A 21,058-nucleotide genomic window follows, 5' to 3' on the forward strand; every position below is an offset into this window, starting at 1 on the left:
AAGGGAAAATTTAACAGGACTCACTGCCTGATTACCCCCTTAAGATTTATCAGGCACATGTTGGAGTTACACTACCTGTTAGTGTTGTCAAAGGCAAGACGGATTCAGTATCTATAACATCAGATGTCTGGATAAAGCCATGTGGTGAAGGAACAATAAGTATCGTTTCATCATCAATTGTTGTTTGATGAACTTGCTCTTCTATGGTAGGAGACCCTAAATCCTAAGTAATAACAAACAAACAGAAACAGATTCTGTTTCATATTCCTTGTTTCCCTTAAGTTCCCAAACACATTTAGGCTTGAAAGGACTTTCAAATACTATCCTACTTTAAAGTTAGAATATAAAGAAATCAAAGTTAAGGTCTTAAACAGACAAAAATAATAATAACCTCACACTCGGAAGTTTTACATACTAGCAAAAAAATAATTTAAAAGAACCAATTCAGTGACAGGTCCTGCTCTAGGCTTTTCCCAAACTGCAGGTTTGAGGCTTAAGGCTGTTTAAGTGCAACTTACTTCAGTAACATAAGCCCGGGCTAACGGGGAGGGTTCGTCCTCTTGTTTGAGGTGGGTGACAGAGATTTCTTCTTCTGTTCTGACCATAATACTATTCATCAGTTCTGTGCTATTTTGGTCACTGAATTTGGATATATGAGCATCATTAAATGACGGCTCTACTGTAATCTTAGGCTGATGAATTTCGTCTGGGAAAGTGTCTGCTTCTAGGGCATCTGGAGGCTCAGGAAAATCAGATGAGTGAATATCACTATCCACTGTCAGTTCTGCTTGGGATATGGAAGAGGCGATGTCCTCTGTGGCAACTGTCTGAATGATGACTCTTGGTGCGTGACACTGCACTGTGACGTCACTTGTGTTCAACAAATGTTCTGGCTATAGAACGTTAACAAAAACAATCAGTGGCAAGATGAAAAAGTACGTACCAGCCTAAAGTGACAGACAACAAATGACATTTACACGTGGTACCCTGGTGTCCCCTCCATGCCTCTCACCTCTGGATCTGCAGTGTTCTCACCATGTTCCTCTAGAATTCCTGTTTCTTGACCTACCTGGGCCCCTGTGCTCCTGAGAGCCCCTTTCCCCTAATGTATGTCCATCTCATGTACAGGAATGAGGGAAGTACCCCAGTGAAGGTGTAAAACATGCTCCTGGGACAACAGTGGTAGAAGAATAGTTGAAATCCATGGATTACAGTAGTATTGGCTCTTAGTATTATGTATCAACTAATTCTGGTCCCTAACAGATCCTGAAGTCTCAGAGCTCAAAATTTATCTCCCTCCTCCCCCAAGGTATGAGTTCTATCTCTGGTGACACTTATCAGTTTAGCCAGTCTTTTCTACAGAAATTAGAAAAATCAAGCAATTTATGTAAGATGACATACAGATAAAGCATGAACAATGATCTGTTCGGGAGAAGCAGGAGCAGCAGCTGCCAGGGTGACTGTGGGACTAGCAGTCAGAGTGAGGGGAAGGCCTTGGCTTGAGCTTGTCTGAAGCAGGTAGGTGCCTGGAGTGCCAGTGGGCTGTAAATGGAAAGACTAAAGGAAAAAGAAAAATAAGGTCAACACAGGTGCATCATACCACTCAGTAAGCAGACTTAGTGCTCACTATGTCTAGCTTTACATCCAAAATGGGGACTTTACTAGCCACAAATGTACTTGATACCAATCATGAGGGTACAAATAATAAAAAGCTTAGTATTCTGGACTATTTATGTGTTGTAAGTCATTTCTCAGCCTGCAGGTTTAACAGAGAGGCAAGGCCTTGATTCTCCTCTTCACACCCTGTGTGTCTATGGTCTGGTTTCAGCTCAATTTCAGTCCAAGACACTGCCTCATAAACCACTGTTTCCAGCGCAGTAACCCAGCACACCCTTTATCCTTTCTCTGCAGCACATAAAACCTAGCAGTCTCCCCCTTAAAAACATCTTTGAAAAGGCACTATGGCAGTGTTTACGTACTTGAATAGATTTTTTTTCATAGTATAATTTTAGAAAATTTTTATGTTAGGAGAAAATGTACAGAAATAGCAATTAGTCTTCTGCTGAAAGAAAAAATTCCTAATTGAAAACTGCTTAACTGATAGTATATTGAGATGTTTTATGGAAGTGTAACAAAACTACCGAACAGCAACACACGTTTCACAACCATAAGCTTCTCCATGGTAATGTGAGTTTGGTTTACCCTAAAACTCTGAAGGAAGAGCATGTGCAGGTCGAGCTGGAGATGAAGGTCCTAAATCCTGGTCTCTAGTCCGACGCGGTCTTGTGGACTTCCTTCACAGCAGCTCTACTGGCTCCTGACTCACTGAGTCTAGGTTTCTTAAACACGAAAGCAGGGATAATAACTACTACTCACAGAAAGGTTTGTTGAGGATTAGAAATGATTGTGATGGTGCCTGGCACACACAGGGGATTAACTCACTTCTCTCTCTCCCTCTTCATAAAAGTGAAAGCTGACTTTTTCTAAAGGTTGTATTTATTCATATCATCAGGTGGTATAGTAAATACTTTATATGTACATGTATATCATATATGCATATTTTAATATACTTAAATACATTTAATGCTTATACATTTTCAGAGCTGAGGCACTATTATGCTTTATTAATAAATTAGGATAGAAGTCTCTAAATCTTTGAATGTGACCTCATAAGTTAAAACCTGAACACGTACCCCAAATATATGTGTATACATTATTTATTTGGCCAGGGGGAAGGTGGCAAAAAAAGGTAAAACAAATTTCTGTTTTGTACCTGTGACAAATGACTTTCAGCGGAGACCACTGAATTAGGAAACCGAGGCTTAGGTTACGCAAGCAGCCTAGTAGAAGTTCCAAAAGAGAATCTTTTGCTCTGTGGGCCGTTATGAGATTTGGCTGTGTATAGGATATAAATAAACTCATGCACTAATACTCCTTATATTTTTCACAGCAAAGAAATCTTGACATAATTTAAATAAAATATTTTCTTCACGAAAACTGAGCCAATAATTTTGGGTTTACCTATTTTAGAAATCAGGCAAAGAACTGGGGCTGTTTTTAAATTTAACCCCCGCCACAAAGAAATTACATTTAAATTAGCACACATATCCCCATCTCTTAGTATAGTTAACATCTAATCTATGTTCTGTCTCTACAGGTTTGCCTACTTTTGACGTATCAAATGGGAGCCCTGAACTATATATTTTGTGTCCCATTTCTTTCACTTTGCATAAGGTTCAAGGTTCATCCTTATGGTAGCATATTTTTTACTGCCAAATAATCATTTGTATGTCTCTAGCACATTTTATTTACCCATTTATCAGTGGATGGACATTTGGATTATTTCTACTTTTTAGTTATGAACATTCACGTACATGGACGTAATGTTTTCATTTCTCTTAGGTATACCTGGGGTTAGAATTGGTGGGTCATATGGTAACTATATGTTTAACCTTTTAAGGGACTGCAAGATTCTTTGCCTAAGAGGCTACATCATTTATGACCAGGACTTTCAAATCCTGTATCCTCAATGGCTAGTGCAGTGTTACTCTGTAAAATAATTCATTCCATAAACTTTTCCTCAACCAATATGAACTTGTTTATAACTCGATAAAAATACGTAGTATGTACCCTACGTGTTAGCCTTGTCATTTTCATCTATATAAGAAAAAGATGTTATTAGTTTATATCAGATTGAAAAAGAAAGACTAAAATTAATTATAAAAAGTAGAAGTCTGATTTATGTTGTCTTCTAACCATCTGGCTTCCAAAATCATGGATATAGTTACACTTACTGACAATCAGGTTAATTTTTATATTTCATTTGCTTATGTAATATTTCTAAAACCGATACCAACTGATCTTATACATCATATGGCTTTTTAAAGTAGTTACTCACTGGAAGAATCTCAAATGTCTGTAGTGTTCCACTGTTTAGTGTTATTGTTTCCGAGTCAACAGTAGCAGCAGCGGAGTCTGCTGAAGCTGTGGTAACAACAAGGACAATAGAACACTTTTTAAATTTCAATTTCCTCAGTATATTCAATTAATTAGGAGGGCAATTTCATATCGAATAATTGGCCTGGAAACCCACAATCATTTAATAAGAGATAAGAAATCTAATGGATCTCTCTGGGATGGCATAGATAAGGGTCAGCAAACCATGACTCACGGCCAGATCCAGCTCACTACCAGTTTTTATAAATGAAGTATTATAGGAGCACAGTCAAGCCTACTTGGTTATGCATTTTCTGTAGTTGCTTTTGCACTACAAGGGCAGTTGAGTAGCTATGACAGAGACAAAATTTGCTAACCCTGGCATAGATCATAAGATATTTCTAATGTTAGTAAGAAAGAGGAATACACTAAGGCTAACCTGCAAAGATACAGGAACTTGATAAAATGCCAAGTGTTCCTGTATCTTTTGGTAAGATGGTATAGATGTCTGAAATATAGAGATGTCCGAGAACACTAGGTTTTAGTTCTAGTGACATCACTTCTGGCAGTGTAAATCCAAGCAAGTAACTTACTTTAATCCAAACTAATGTTCAGAGACTTTACTTGCCCTCTCTATCTCATACAGTAGTTGTAAGGATCAAAAACATGAAATACATACAGTATTGTTTCAGATGACTGTACTGGGCGATTGAACAGCACTTTAGAGATCAGACAGGTGTGTCAACTGAAGCTCAGACTAGATCGTGTCTGCTCAAGGTTATACAGAACTACAGCAAACTAGAAGAAATGTGAGCTCTTTTGGTGCTTTGAGTCCCACTTGTAGGTACATCCATGTGGAAAATGATTTGAAATTGACTTCTAATGTATAACATTTATTGTTTATTACATTCTGACTATAATACTTCTCAGTTTAAGAGAAATGCACTTAGTTTCTGTTTTCTTACTAGTTCATGGATTTTTAAGATCATACTTAGAATAATTTGATTTAAAATAAATAACCTAAATCAAAGGCAAGCAAATTATGGCTGTGGACAAATGTGGCTCAAGGCTAAGAATGGTTTTTACATTTTTAGAGGATTGTGTAAAAACAAAAATAGAAAATTCCATAGAGATCTATCTGGCCTTGGCCTGCAAAGCCTAACATATATGTACTGTTCTGAACCTAAATAGTCTGCATCCCTGACCTCTAATAAAGAAAGAAACAATCATGAGATTTTAGCTCAAATGCCAAGAATAATGGGTGTCTTGTAAAACTCTTACCCGTATTTCTTACTGGATGAAATAAAATTATTCTAATACTTAAAAAAGTATGCTGTGAATGAATGTTAAAGCACCATTTATAAAATGTTTGCTATTTTCCCAATAAGTATTATCAACCTAGTAGCCAAGGAAAATTATAACTTTCTCCATGCATAAATAATTTTTAGCCAACAGAATCTCTCATATTTATGGTGGATTAGTAATTTCAGTTGCTTTGCAATTCTCAAGACTATAAAATAAAACAAAACAAGCAGGGTTAAAGAAAACAAATTCTTCATGTTTTAAAGCTAAAGCTAATGTGCACATTTAAATTAGAACTTTAATAAGCATAATTAATTTAAACATCTGCCATGGAATTCCCAGAAATACAGTGTTAATAATGCCAATTAAGTGGTCCAGAGATTCTCAAATGGGACCATAGAGTACATATGAAAACATGTAAGTTGCCTGTATCTGTCATACTGACTGGAAAGCACTGTTTGGCATTTTATGGCTGACGTCAGGGGACCCTACACATCTTGCAGTGTGTAGGAGGACATCCTGCCAACAGAGAACTGTCCCACTCAAAATGCCAATAATCCCCGGACTGAGAATAACACCCAGTGATTGAAAAACTCTTAGCAATGGCCTTTCCATAGGCAAATAACATCGTGTAGGGGGAAAAAGTGAGATAAAAATGAAATAATAATATGGTTCTGAGATTTTTATCCTCATTCTTTCCTTTTCTGTCCCTCTATAATAGAAAGAAAGGTAGATCAACTTGGCTTAGATCTTAGAAAATAAACTTCTCTCCCTATAACTCACTCATCTCATTAAGCACAAGATGTCAGAGGCTAAGGAAAAGAGAAAGTTGAAAGTCAGTTGTGTCCTACTCTTTGTGACCCCATGACTGTAGCCTGCCAGGCTCCTCGGTTCATCGAATTCTCCAGGCCAGAGTACTGGAGTGGGTAGCCATTCCCTTCTCCAGGGGATCTTCCCAACCCAGGAATCAAACCCAGGTCTCCCGAATCGCAGGCAGATTGTTTACCAACTGAGCCACCAGGGAAGCCTCTCTGTTTACACCAAAGAGGTAAACAAAACAATCCCTGTAGGAAACTGGGTCTTTACTCCCTTAAGAGAATCTCTTTTGACCTCACCAAAACCCATTTCTTCTACATTTCACCGCAAATCCATTCCTCATTTGTATGTCTTCTGGAGAATTACTACAAATGATGTGCCATCGTAGGGACTCTATGTCCTTGCTTCAGTTCAGTTCAGTTCAGTTGCTCAGTCATGTCCGACTGTTTGCGACCCCATGAATCGCAGCACGCCAGGCCTCCCTGTCCATCACCAACTCCTGGAATTCACTCAAACTCATGTCCATTGAATCGGTGATGCCATCCAGCCAGCCATCTCATCCTTTGTTGTCCCCTTCTCTTCCTGCCCCCAATCCCTTCCAGCATCAGGGTCTTTTCCAGTGAGTCAACTCTTTGCATGAGGTGGCCAAAGTATTGGAGTTTCAGCTTTAGCATCAGTCCTTCCAATGAACACCCAGGACTGATCTCCTTTAGGATAGACTGGTTGGACTTCCTTGCAGTTCAAGGGACTCTCAAGAGTCCTCTCCAACACCACAGTTCAAAAGCATCAATTCTTTGGCGCTCAGCTTTCTGCACAGTCCAACTCTCACATCCATACATGACCACTGGAAAAACCATCCCCTTGACTAGATGGACCTTTGTTGGCAAAGTAACGTCTCTGCTTTTGAATATGCTATCTAGATTGGTCATAACTTTCCTTCCAAGGAGTAAGCATCTTTTAATTTCATGGCTGCAGTCACCATCTGCAGTGATTTTGGAGCCTCCCAAAATAAAGTCTGACATTGTTTCCCATTTCCCCATCTATTTCCCATGAAGTGATGGGACCAGATGCCATGATCTTAGTTTTCTGAATGTTGAGCTTTAGGCCAACTTTTTCACTCTCCTCTTTTACTTTCATCAAGAGGCTTTTGAGTTCCTCTTCACTTTCTGCCATAAGGGTGGTGTCATCTGCATATCTGAGGCTATTAATATTTCTCCCAGCAATCTTGATTCCAGCTTGTGCTTCCTCCAGCCCAGCGTTTCTAGTGATGTACTCTGCATACAAGTTAAATAAGCAGCGTGACAATATACAGCCTTGACGTACTCCTTTTCCTATTTGGAACCAGTCTGTTGTTCAATGTCCAGTTCTTTTTTTTTTTTTTTTTTTTGCTTTCTAAAAATTTCATTGAATCTTGACACAATGGCCTAGCTTTGGGGTAACACAAAGGATACCAAACTTCAAAGCAAAAATGGAAGACATTTTCTGAAGAGGCAGATGCTCAGTTCTGAACTTCCCGATGCAGTTATCGTTCCAAGTGAACTCAACAAAATGAGGTAAAATGTCTACTGAGTCACCCAGGACACAGCTGTGGTCCACGTCTTCGCCTTCCGTTCTCAGGGTTCTCGCTCTGTCAGGTACTGTTCAGCCAGCGCACAGTGAGATGTGTTTCTCTACTTGAGGGCTTCCTGCACAGAGCACGGCCATCTTGCTCTCTGGGTCACATGGAGTTCTGAAACACGTACCAGGTAATGGAAAGCCAGGTTTCAAGAAGTAAAAGTCCTGAGTGCTTTGAGGGAAGCAAGAGGGCATTCAAACAAAAGATTAATAAAAACAATGTCTATAACATTCATGGAGGGGCTTGAAGATGAAAACTAAAATTTTTCAACCATGGAAGGGGTTGACCAACACCCAGGGATTGGGCTGCTTGCCTGAAGTGGGAGCTGAGACAGAAATTCAATTCTTTTGAGGATCTATACACATGGTAATTGGCAAAATACATGACAGAACAAAACACATCAGTTCCTTTCTTTTGAAAATGGCTCTAAAGGGAGAGTGAGGCTTGAATCCTTCCTTCAATGGTCCTGCCTGTTCAGCCATCCAGAGCTTGAAGGTCCTGTCATAGGAACAAGTGGCTATGAGCTGCCCAGCGGAAGAAATGTCTAGGCCCGTCACTCTGCCTTTGTGGCCAGCCAGAGTCTTCAGAGGGGACCAGCCTGGGTGAGTCCAGATCTTGGCTGTGTTATCATAGGCACCAGTGAGTGAGAAATTCCCATGGATAGGCTCAAACTTGACACCTGTCACTAAGTTCTGATGGGCAGGAATGGTATAGACACAACGTCTCTGTTGAAGGCCCTGCACTTTGCAGGTGTTGTCACCACTGACAGTTGCAATGTGGTAGCCATTGGGGGAGAAACTTATTCCATATATTTCCTTCAGCTGACCTTCTAGGAACATGATACGTCCTGTGCGCAGGTCCCAAACTCGGCCAAATGCATCCAGTCTCCCAGTGCCAGCCAAAGAGCCATCTTGATGGAAGGCAATGTCATACGTGTGACACCCATGCTGTGGCCCTCCTAATGCAGGATTTCCTCTTGAGCTTCCAAATCCCATAAGTGCCATGATCGGTCATAGCAGGTGGTACCTAAGAAACGTCCTGATGGATGCCACATTACATGAGCCACATGCATTGTGTGGCCTTCAATATCTGCCACCTTTCATCACTGTCAAGGCTCCACAGCTTCACAGAACTGTCAGCAGCACAAGAGGCCAGATTGACATCTTTTTGGTCCAAGGAGACCGTGGATTTGGGATGGAATATGATCGCTCCCACGTTTGTGTTATGGCCTCGAAGAGTGTGAAGGAGGTTGCAATCAGGAACAGACCAGAGCTTGCAAAGCCCACTCAAACAAGCTGTGGCCAGCATTTTGGAATTGGTACTAAAGTGACAGTAGGAGATAGGCCAATCATCCCCAATCTGACCACAGAAATTATTCAAAGATCAGAGAGATTTGTGCAGCTCTTGCATCTGGGAGGTTCTAGTTGTCTCAGGAACCTCTTTATGAAGATGGGCCTCTTCTAAGTATTTCATTGCCCTGGGCAGTGAATAATTAGCAATCTGCAGTCTAGCAACCTTCAGGCTGTTTGGTCCTTCATGGTACCAGGTCTGCTGATACTCTTCTTTGAACTTCTTTGATTTTTCATAATCTTTTTTGGTCTTTTTTAAGGCATTGGTACCGACCACTGAGAGGATACGTCTTAACCTTTCTCTTCGTTCAGCAGGACCTTCTCCAAAAAGTGTGATGGGTTCCCCCAAAGCTCTAAGGCAAGCCTTGACCTCTGAGTCATCTGTGGAAATGTTGATTTGCCGGGATCGCTTCCTTCTCTCAAACTCTGCTAACACTTCAGCCTGTCTCTCACTGATGTGCTCTTCAATTTCAAACACTTCTCCAGAGGTTATGTTAATGTTTCCTGCTTTGAGTCCTTCTTTTCCCAAAAGCCCAGATTCTCCTTTGGCCAGATGCTCCCTCTCCTTCTCTTCCAAACTTCCATAATAGATGTGTGGTTTCTTCACAACTGCTACTGCTAAGTCACTTCAGTCGTGTCCGACTCTGCGAGACCCCATAGACAGCACCCACCAGGCTCCCCCATCCCTGGGATTCTCCAGGCAAGAACACTGGAGTGGGTTGCCATTTCCTTCTCCAATGGAGGAGCCACTAAGTCATCTGGTGCCTTAGTTTTGGTTGCCGTGGAGGAGGATCGTGAGGAAGCCATGCTGGGCTCCGGAGCCGTGAAGCCCCAGCGAAAGCTGTGCTCTATGTTTCAGACCGTCCACTGCGTGCCCAGCCCATGTCCAGTTCTAACTGTTGCTTCTTGACCTGCATACAGGTTTCTCAAGAGGCAGGTCAGGTGGTCTGGTATTCCCATCTCTTGAAGAATTTTCCAGAGTTTATTGTGATCCACACAAAGGCTTTGGCATAGTCAATAAAGCAGGAATAGATGTTTTTCTGGAACTCTCTTGCTTTTTCCATGATCCAGCAGAGAATGTTGGCAATTTGATCTCTGGTTCCTCTGCCTTTTCTAAAACCAGCTTGAACATTTGGAAGTTCACAGTTCACGTATTGCTGAAGCCTGGCTTGGAGAATTTTGAGCACTACTTTCCTGACAGTATTTTAAGTAGTTTTCTATTAACCATTAATTCTTTATAACATCTAGAAAGTAAGATGATTTAAAATGGTTTATAATGGCTGGGCTGTTGGTTATCAGTCTTTCGTGTTACACATTCATCCTTTGCAAATATTTATCAAGCTAATAAACATAAAATGCCATAGATCTCCTTTAATTCGTCAACTTGGATAAATTTCTGTCAAAATTCTAGAAGACTGAAAGGTGTCAGAGCCATTCACTAAATCGCACAGGTCAAATAGCAAGGAGTCCTGAGGTTACTTACAGACGTGGGTGATCTGGACGGGAATCTGTAGGGCTGTCATGGGGCTTGGAGAGATGGCACCATTGTCTTCCAAGCGGGCAACTCTGATCTGAACATGCTGTACACTGGAATTGGAATTACTGTTTGGAACTCCAGGTCCTGATTTATTCTCCAAAAGCGTTGGGTTGTTTTTTTGATTTTCATGTAACTGTTTAAGACCTTTTATCAAGACTGAAGGGAGATGGGTAGACAAAAAGAACATTGATTCTCCGACAGACCACCATCTAAGCAGCAAGGGAGGTGGGGGGTAAGGAGGGAAAGTATTTGGAATAAATAATTGTATATAGGATGACATCCTACCAAAATAATAATAAAAATATTTAAAAACCACAACCTGTCTGGAAATTTTTGGAAACGTTATCAAAACAGATTTTTAAAAAAATTCACAACCGAATATTGTTCTGCCATCAAAGCCACATTAATAGCCATTGTAAGGAACATGGAAATACAATATTTTCTATGTCTTAGGCCTTCTTGATAAAATTCTTATTTGGGAAGAAAACTAACTAGCTTATTTTTATTCAGTAATGAATCGTGTACCCACCCCCTGCCCTGACTCAAATGGCACTTGACTGCTTTAGCCACTGCAGGCTGTCATCTAACTTACAACCCCAGAGTGGCAGCTGAGCTTTTCCCAACAGCAGTATGCAAACAACCTGAGCTCCTGTAAAGCCAGCTCCTCTACTAATCACGATAAACTACATCAGTCATCCCAGGTGATGCTGGGTTCCTGTTACATTAGTATTCCTTCACTCTCCTGGTTATACTAACTTTTTAAAATGCAAAATAAATTTGTAACTGGGTATTTAGGGGAAAAAAACCACATTTTCATCAAGCCAAATTCCTCAGCATTTAATTTTCCTTTGCAAAAATGAAGCTGGAGCACTATATCAGTGAGAGTGAATTTGATTACCTAAATCGAAGACAGTACTACCTGGTTCAGTGTCTAAGTACAGAATAGACAGTGAAATGGAAAAGTAAGCTATACTTCACCTTAAGCAAACCTAAGATCTCTGGATTTATACAATAAATGAAATTAGAAACTTACCAGCCTTTGTTCTACAAAATAAATCTCCATAGAATTTCTCTAAATAATGCAGTTAAGTAATTAGAAATTACTCAGTTCATAAAAGTTGATTTAAACGTAATTTCTTACATCTTTGTATGCAGTGAAAACACATGTGAAATTTATTTCCTCTTCACAGTTTATGTGAGAAGAATGTGTATAAATATGTGTAATTCCACCCTTGGTGCTTTGAGAATTACAAATCATATTAACTCTGCTCAAGGAAAGTTTGTTACCCAAAGAAACAGGACAGAGGTTGAAGTAAAATCTACCATGATTCATCTCTCTTCAGCCGAGGCAAAGAACTTCTAACTGCTAATTCCTTGAGTACTTAAGATAAGGTAAGGACTTAAGGAGCAAATAATACATTACCAGGGAATGAAACATCCTTATGGTTTGCGATTTGCCTTTTGATGGTCCACCATTTACTTCGAAGCCACTGTGGTGAACGGACACTGCTCCATCCCTCAGCTAACAGATCCCAGTTTATGTCATTTTCATCAGCTACATCAAGCTCTGCTATCCTACAAAATAAGGTTACAAAATAAGCATCTGTTAGATGTTTGTTTCTCCACAAGGATCCTCCTCTGACTACAGGTGATGGCACCAGCAATAAAGGGAATGGCAGGGTGTGTCACTGAGATGCTAGGTACGGGAAAGGATGGACTGCGGGTGTGCAGGCCTGCTTCCTGAGCTAAGAGCTAAGACGTAGCACAGTGATAGCCTTTCGTTAATGGTACTACCAATGTGCTGAACCATAACTATGGTCAGAACCAGAACTGTGAAGGAAAGGGAAGAGCTAAAGGTTAGAACAGAATAAGGACAGGTTTAGTTGTATAGTGTTCTATAATGTTTTGTAGTGTGTTATATAATGCTATTTTCTAGATCTGAGCTCTTCCACTTGTAAAATAAAATTACTTAGAAAAGAATGGGGCTTCTCTCATAGCTAAACTGGTAAAGAATCTGCCTGCAATGCAGGAGAACCTGGTTTAATTCCTGGGTCGGGAAGATCTGCTGGAGAAGGGATAGGCTACACATTCCAGGTGGCTTGGGTTTCCCTGATGGCTTAGGCTGAAGTAAAAAATCATCCTGCAATGTGGGAGACCTGTGTTTGATCCCTGGATTGGGAAGATCCCGAAGGGAACGGCTACCCACTCCAGTATTCTGGCCTGCAAAATTCTATGGGGTCACAAAGAGTTGGACACGACTGAGCAACTTTCACTTTCAGAAAAGAACTATTTATAAAGATGACTAGCTGGGGAAAAGCTATATTAAAAATAAAACTCAAAAGAAAATGATAAAAAGTTAAAACAGTGCTTGAGCAGCAACCCCAAACCCCACAATTAACACAAAATAGTACAGCTAAATTTGGGGTTTTAATGGTCTATATGTTTTCTAGTTAACTGTCAGGATTTTGATTTTCAGTTGGGAGTAGCCACAAAAATTCTAGCTGGTATTTTTGGCCACTGAGTCTTAAACCAACTAATTTAAAACAATAAGCTTAGGATTATTACCTAAAAGCCATCTTTGGATATGTATGAAATGGAAGCATCTAATTTGGTCCAATTTGAAGGTGGGAGATAACTAACGTGGGTTATCTTATTCGCACAGTAGCCAAAGATTGAAGGGCATGGAGACTGACAGCCCTCTTACCCTCAACATGGCCCCTCTCAGCCAGGACTGAGGCACGGGGCGGGGCACAGTGGGAAGCTGCACTGCCGCGGCCTGTGCCACACCTGATCTGTGGATAGAGAGAGGACTTCAGTCTCCACGCCTTCAATCTGGTACTGTGCACGAGCACTAAATCCACTAACAGAGGAACAAACACAAACCAAAGAAGAGCTCGATATGAAATAGTTAGGATTTTAAACAGTGGCTCTCTGTGGAAAAGATGCTTTCCCGACATCAGGCATCTATGGAAACCAAAAGAGGACAGTTAATCTAGACAGCCACAGCAGTTCTGCAGCTTTTGTCATGAGAAGATTTAGGACACAAACCTGAGGATGAGATTGATTTCATCTTCCTTGGTCCACTCAGTACCTCCGCTCTGCTTCCAGTTCAGGTAGTTGAGCCATTTAGAACGACACTGCTTTTCTGAGCGAGTACCCACTCGTTCTGCCACAGCTGCCCAAGACACACCCTGTGTGACTATGTCACCTGGCTCAGTGCTTGTCAATTCATGCACCACCTCTGCAAGTCTCTTTTCTTCTTCTTCTGTCCACTTCCCTGAAAGAAGGAGAGCATCCAGATGACCACTGCTACCTTTTTCTTATTTTGCAAATCAGACTCAGCACTGTATTTCAAAGGACTGATCGGAAGTATGCAGTAGTTGTCAGAATTATTTCTGAATGACATATGGAAAACCTGTACGTAACTACTAATACAGTTACTAGCCCAGTAAGGTCCTTAGTGGGCTTCCAGGTGGCTCAGCGGTAAAGAGTCTGCCTGCAACACAGGAGATGCGGGGTTGATCCCTGGGTCGGAAAGATCCCCTAGAGTAGAAAATGGCAACCCACTCCAGTATTCTTGGCTGGGAAATCCCAGGGACAGAGGAGACTGGCAGGCTACAGTTCATGGGGTCACAAAGAGTTGGATACGGCTTGGCGACTAAACAACAAAGGTTCTCAGTACTACAAATGGAAATATAGAATCCTAACAGAAAGCACCAACTGACTCTTTAAGGAAAGAAAAACTATCTAAAACATAGCTAGAAAGAATTATATTCTCTCAAGTTATACTGAGTCCTAATTGGGAAGTGTTCCATTGATGGCCTGATGGACACAGAACCTCATACTTTTTTCTTAGTCCCACCAAAGATTCCCTGCTGTGCAGAAGTGAAGTAGTAAGCTCAACAGAGACCTTTACTTACAGGAATGAATGAGGATGGACAAGTAGAACACCACCTATAGCTTCCCATCCATTTCAATAAAAACAAAAACTTGATTTATACCATTTCCTTTCCCAACTCCAAGCTGCTGTGATAAAATAGAAGTCTGAGACTGGTATTCACACATATTATTTCTATTTCAGTTTTTTTGAATCCATAAACCCACTAACAATATCACATGTTCTCTTTGGTCTTTTTCTTTTTAGAAAAAAAAACTTAAGCAGAAAAACAGGGCAAAAAAAAAAAAAAGAGAGCAAACCTTTAAAAAATGTCTTCCACTCTGTTTCTATTTTCTTACTACTAGTAGCTGCAAATTTCAAAAAGGCTATGTGCTTGCCTTTCCGGGATTCATTCATTCAACTGCTAAGCACATTACTGGATATCAGAGATTCAAGACAAAGTTCCTGCTCTCCTATTTTAGCATGGCAAAAAAGTAAGGGGAAACTCAGACTGTTGACTCATGGTGTGGTCAAAAGACAAAATTCCTGATCCAAAACAATAAATAGCAACAAGGAAAGGTAACAGGCAGAGCATTCCTTCAGGCTGGCAATCAGGGAATGCCATAATGTTTTTCCATTATGCTCATAAAAAGGCTTCTATGCTCAACGTCTTACATGAACCTCTGGGGTCCCACTGTAAACCTAAAGCTCCCATTTCTGCTTCATTCACTACACAATAAGAGCTGGTGAAATTTATGTTTTCACTGCCTTAGAGGTAATAGTGCTGGTGGAGTGGTTAAGCAGGAAACATTCCTGATTCCACTTTAGGGGGCGAGGTCAAAAATATATTCCCTGGAAGCCCAAGCCTAGCTTGAGAACTAATTGAACTTATTTCTAATTGAAAGACTGAGCACAGGCTGCGGATCCTTCAGATAATTTGAGGGCTAAAAAGGGAACTATGAGATCATTTATTCTACCCTCATCATTTTACAGAGGAAACAGGTTCAGAGAGGTAAGTGAGAGTTGGTAGTAGAGCCTAAATACTACTGTTGGTCACAAAGGTTAAGTTTAACAGTATCATCAATCAGTAATTTGTATACATGAACTGGGTATCTGTGGTCTGGCCTGGGGACTGAAACACCAATCACAATTTTTTTCTATGTAAAAAGTTCTTCAAGTTTGAAATAGGCAAAATATGTACAGCCTTCAGAACACAGCTTCTTCCTAAGTTGGGACATGCCTGAACTAAAGGTTTTCATAAATATGAGTTGATAAGCTGTTGCCAACATCAGTTCAAGAGTCAGATGGACTTAAAATTACTTCCTGCACATATGCTTTAAAAGTACCTGTATAGGACAAAAATACTTTCCTACCTGCAGCAGTTTTGAATTGCTACAAAACGGAAACATGCGAGACCTAAATAAAACCTTGGAAGCTGAGATGTGTCCCTATGAAAATATCACCTTACTACACAAAGCTCAAAAATAAAGGATTAGTTGGGTCTAGTTGAAAAGAAAGGGCACTAGAAGAAAAAATCTAAACTTTAATGAGTAGTAAAGCTCTTTCCACAACAGAAGAGAAGGAAGTATGTGAAGGGGCAGGAGGGCTGAATGGTGACAAAGAACAGCGGCGCTCACAGTACCTGTGTTGCAAGTGTCCTTCATCAGTCGGCACCGATCTTTGACGGAAGAGGCACTCCTTCCTAGCGCCGCCCCTATTGTTGCCCAGTCATTGCCATGCTTTATCCGGAGCCTAAAACAAGAGTCTGCCAATCAGCATTTGGTTCAACTGTTTTCTCCCTTTTAATTTCATCATTTATTCTTCATTCTTCTTCTTCCCATTTGACTGGTTTGGAAGTGGTGGGCAGCAATACTTTGAGAGCCAAAGTTTGAAAGTGTGGCCTTTTTTGGGGTCCACAGTTGTCTGTGGGTGAAAAAAAACAGGCAGCAATTGCCTTTTTCCTGGGTCAGAGAAGAAATAAGTAACTTGGATATGTGTTCAAAAAAGACCAAATTTCCCCTCAGGTTACTGACACAATATCCCAGGCAATCCCCAGATTTTTCCCTTTTGAGTACTCCTAACAAGCTCTTCTCAGACACCTAAAAAATTTCACAAGTTCTTATTATCACAAATTGGATCAGCCTTTTTTTTTTCCTTTCATGATCAACACAATCAGTTAACCCATACTTATGGTCCCCAAATTATGTGTCCTACAAAATAAGACTGTATAAAGTAGTCAGTCCAGATAGTCGGTGAAAGATCTGCCAACTCTAAATCATTCTAAACTAAGCCATTAGCACAACCTTGGTGTTGGTCCTGGTTATGTAAGTTCCCCAGATTTAGTCTTCAGGTTACCAAGAATGGCCATCTAATCTCTTTTGTAACCCCTTAGTGGTCTAAGGACACAATCAGTGGTCTAAGGAGAACAAGAGAAGACTGAATTTATGGACATGGCTACTCTATGGATTTGACAAGGTCTTTATATGGTCAACTTTGCTTAATAGCAGGATTAAGTTATACCAGTCTATCAATAATCTCTTGACATTTTCAAAGTAAAATTTTAGAAAACACAAAATATTTAAAAAAGAAAATTAAAACTCAACTATAAGAATTAATGGGAAAAAAAAAGTCAAACTTACTCCTTGAGCTTTTCAATTTCTTCAGGGGTATATCTAGAAATTTAAAGAAATTTTTAAAAGATCAATTAAAGAATGCTAAAAGCCTTAATATAAATCAGAATTTCACTTAGGGAGCCAAATGTTAATCACTTGGCATATTCATAATATTTTTAAAGTAATCAATTTCTAAGTAGATTAATACAAACTCATGCTTTTTTTTCCTTAAAAAAAAAACACACACACACAAATATTTTAAGCTATTAATAAAAGTTAGCACTGTAACAATTTTCTCTAGGAAAATTTAACATTTAAAACATATTTTCTCCTATGCTGCCTAACACTTGTGTTATTTCCAGTTAGATTCAGATACTCTAATACCATGGCTATTCTGAAAGATGACGACATGGTAAACTGGAGCTAAAAAGAAAATCTATGGTCAACTCTTACAAGTCACTGAAAAATTCAAGTTCTCTTTCTCTACCCACGCATGGACAACTGATATATTCTTGCTCCAAAGTCAAGACTTTTTTTTAGTAGGAAGTACTCAACATAACCAATGCAATGTTCTTTTTAAAAGCAGTATCTAATACGCCACACTACTACCATCTAAAATTCCCAATGAGAAATTTAAAATATGTCAATAACACCATTATTATCATTGCATTGAAGATATGAAGGCTTCCTCTGGATATTATCTATGACAGAAATCCATGCATTATATCCAGAAATTTAGTTATTTTCTGTTCTGCTTTTATTTAAAAAAAAAAAAAAAAAAGATCACTGACTGCCCTAGGAAATGTTATACTATAAACATGAATAGGAAAAACATTACCAATGAATTTGAGTTTTACATCTCCTAAATCTTTAACTACTTTTATACTACTTTCTTTAATACTACTTTACTCAAAAGCAGATTTTGATGTCTTAATATTAACTGAGCTAAGTCTCAAATCAAACCTATATAAGGTATTTTAGATTCTAATTTCTACAAGAGAAATTACATTCTTATTGTAATGAGATTTCACCATATTTACAACATGCACTTGAAGAATAAAAATACTAACCCATCGCTCAATAGTAATTTGTAACTGTCTCCAATTAGGCTTTGATCATAATTTTAGTTAAAAAATGATAGTTCCTTAAATATTTCCCATCTAAGTTACATGAAAACATGCAGTATTACAAGTTTTCATACTTTCCCACATGGTTTCTGTCATCGTACATGCGAAGCACTCTTCTATAAACTGCAAACAAAGGCCGGTTCAGACCCCATGCTATAGTCCTGTAGAAATCTTTTCTTTCGTCTTTTGACATCTCAAAGATGATTTCTGTAGCATCTTTTATTCCGCGTGCCTAAGTGGGTACATTTCTTTGATTTAGGGATTTCTGATAGAATACATATGGATATACTATACTTTTTAAAAGATTTTTTAATATTAAAACCAATGGCATTCAGAAAAATAACACTGCTAATTTATTAAGTCAAATAAGAAATAATGATACTTAAATACTCCAAAAATAAGTTGTATATAATTCAATAAAGTCCTGCAAACCACTTTTAAAATTATAAAAAATTATATCTAAATAAAGTAGAAAAGGAAGAAGTCTTAAGAACAAAATTAATATAATCAAAAATAGAAAAGATAAGCAATGCTAAAAACTGTTTCTTTGAAAAGATGCACAAGACTAAATAAAAGACAAAAAAAGATAAACTTAACAACAAACCTTAAAAAAAAGAGCCTAGAGCCTAGAGATTGAACCTCATGAAAATTTTATGGCAATAAATCTGAAAACTTACATAAAATTTATAAATTTCTAGAAAAAGTCAACTTACCAACTGACTCAGGAAGAGAAAGAAAATCTAATAAGCACAGACCATGAAGAAAATTTAACCAGTTATTAATAATTTTCCCACAATGAAAACAGTAGGCCAAGATGACTTCACAAGTAAATCCTACTATACAATTAGGAGAAACATAATTCTGATTTTAAACTATCCTATATATAAAAAGGATAGTTTTTTATTAGACTCATTTTATTAGACTGGCATAATCTTAAAAGCAAAACCAGACAGGGAGAATTTCAGAAAAGATTTTTCAGGCCAAGTTCAATCATCAAAATATATCACCTGAATCCTCAAAATCTTTTAGCACACTGAACCCAGTAATATATAAAAAGGTTAATACTCAATGCAAAAAGTAAGCTTACTCTAGGAATGAGTTTGTATTAATGTCACAAAAAGTAGTAATTAATTACACAAGTAGACTTACAGGGAAAGAAGTAAAATCTCAACACGTATGGAAAGAGCAATCATAAAATCCAACATTCAAAAAGCATAAAGACTGTAATAATCACAAATGGAGTATAACCCTTAAATATTATAAATCGCTATGTATACCTGAAACTTATATAATATTGTACACCAACTACACCCCACTTTTACAAAAAGCATAAAGATTAGAAAAGAATCATTTACAGATGTTATACACGTAGAAACCCAAAAATCCATGAAAAAATTATTTAAGAATACTTGCAAGAATGCTGGTTACAAAATTAACAAAGTCATTTGTATTTCTAGACAAAGCTGATAAAAATCTTTAAAACTGTTCACTAATAATAGCATCAAAATTAGGACTAAATCTTAGTAAATTATGCAATTCCTTTATGAAGGAAACATAAAACTATTAAGTGAAATTAAAGAGGAACTAACTAAAACAAAGAGCTATAAAATGCTCTTCAGTAGGCAGGCAGAATATTAAAAAGATGTTACTTCCTTTCAAACTGATTCAGATTCAATGTTGTATCTGACTCTTTTTGACCCCATGGACTGAATTCTCCAGGCCAGAATATTGGAGTGCATAGTAGCCTTTCTCTTCTAAAAGGGATCTTCCCAACTCAGGGATCGAACCCAGGTCTCCTGTACTGCAAGCAGATTCTCTACCAGCTGAAGAGCCTATCCCTTCTCCAGTGGATCTTCCCGACCCAGGAATCAAACTGGGGTCTCCTGCATTGCCGGTGGATTCTTTACCAACTGAGCTATCAGGGAAGCCCAACTAATAGAGAGAGCTATAAAATGTTCTTCAATATGAAGTCAGAATATTAAAAAAAAGTGTTAATTCCTATTAAACTGATTCAGATTCAATGTAATCCCAATAAAAATTACAACAGTTTTTCATTCTTTGCAAGCTGAATCTAAATTTATAATGGGAGAGCAAATGGCCAAGAACAGCCAAGACACTGACGAAGAGACCTGCCTCATCAGATAGATACTAAGGCTTCTGAGACAGTGCTGTACTGGTCTAGGTATCAAACAGAACCTAGGAACAAATTAGAAAAGCTAGAAACACATCTTTGTAAGTTTGAGTTAAGACAGAATGGGTACTGTAGACTGGGAAAGGACAGACATTCCCTAATAATGCTGGAACAAGTGTCATCTATACACAAAGAAAGCAAAAACAACCACAACGCAGTAACACTGAAACTCTATCTCATAACCACAGTAAAAAAAACAACATGAAAGGCAAAACTATATGAGAATATCTTTATGCCCCTGAAACAGAGGAGGATTTCTTTAAAAAGCACACAAAAACACAAAAGTAAAAAGATGATAATTTTGACACTGAAATGAATATTTTTTCATCAAATGATACCTAGAGAGAATGAAAAGACAGGTCACTAACTTGGGACAAGATATCTGTAACACAACCAAAAAAACATTAGTATCCAGCATATGATAAGACATCAAGAAAATTATAAAGATGAACAACCCCATAGAAAAAACTGATAAAAGACACAAATAGGAATTTCAGAGGAAACACAAATGGCCAACAAGCATATAACAATACATAATCAGATAAACACAATTTAAACCCATAATAAATACCTTTTACACCCACCCTATTAAACAAATTAACAGAAAAAAACTAAAAAGAACCCAAATGACCATTAACTGTGGAATGGATAACTTATATATTCACATGATGAAACACAGGTTTCAATTAAAAAAAA

At 38.5% G+C, this 21,058-nt stretch overlaps 1 protein-coding gene and 1 pseudogene across 7 annotated transcripts in view; both read right to left on the reverse strand.

Moving 5' to 3' along the window:
• The window catches only part of DMTF1 (cyclin D binding myb like transcription factor 1), a 50,146-nt gene that overhangs the window by 1,358 nt on the left and 27,730 nt on the right, over positions 1–21,058 (reverse strand). For 5 of the 7 annotated variants that reach the window (XM_019958580.2, XM_019958578.2, XM_019958581.2 and 2 more), the window contains 10 exons: positions 18,246–18,403; positions 17,072–17,104; positions 16,075–16,184; positions 13,604–13,832; positions 11,979–12,130; positions 10,502–10,711; positions 3,899–3,984; positions 1,402–1,557; positions 519–893; positions 76–223 (listed from right to left, as the gene is read on the reverse strand). In XM_019958580.2, the coding sequence (XP_019814139.1) occupies positions 76–223; positions 519–893; positions 1,402–1,557; positions 3,899–3,984; positions 10,502–10,711; positions 11,979–12,130; positions 13,604–13,832; positions 16,075–16,184; positions 17,072–17,104; positions 18,246–18,403 (1,657 nt within the window). The remainder of the gene's footprint in view (positions 1–75; positions 224–518; positions 894–1,401; positions 1,558–3,898; positions 3,985–10,501; positions 10,712–11,978; positions 12,131–13,603; positions 13,833–16,074; positions 16,185–17,071; positions 17,105–18,245; positions 18,404–21,058) is intronic. The other 2 variants (XM_019958583.2, XM_070787647.1) reach the window with 2 other exon arrangements.
• Positions 3,991–9,641, reverse strand: LOC109557320 (U4/U6 small nuclear ribonucleoprotein Prp4 pseudogene; annotated as a pseudogene).

Source organism: Bos indicus, chromosome 4, assembly GCF_029378745.1.
Source record: "Bos indicus isolate NIAB-ARS_2022 breed Sahiwal x Tharparkar chromosome 4, NIAB-ARS_B.indTharparkar_mat_pri_1.0, whole genome shotgun sequence".
NCBI lineage: Eukaryota > Metazoa > Chordata > Mammalia > Artiodactyla > Bovidae > Bos > Bos indicus.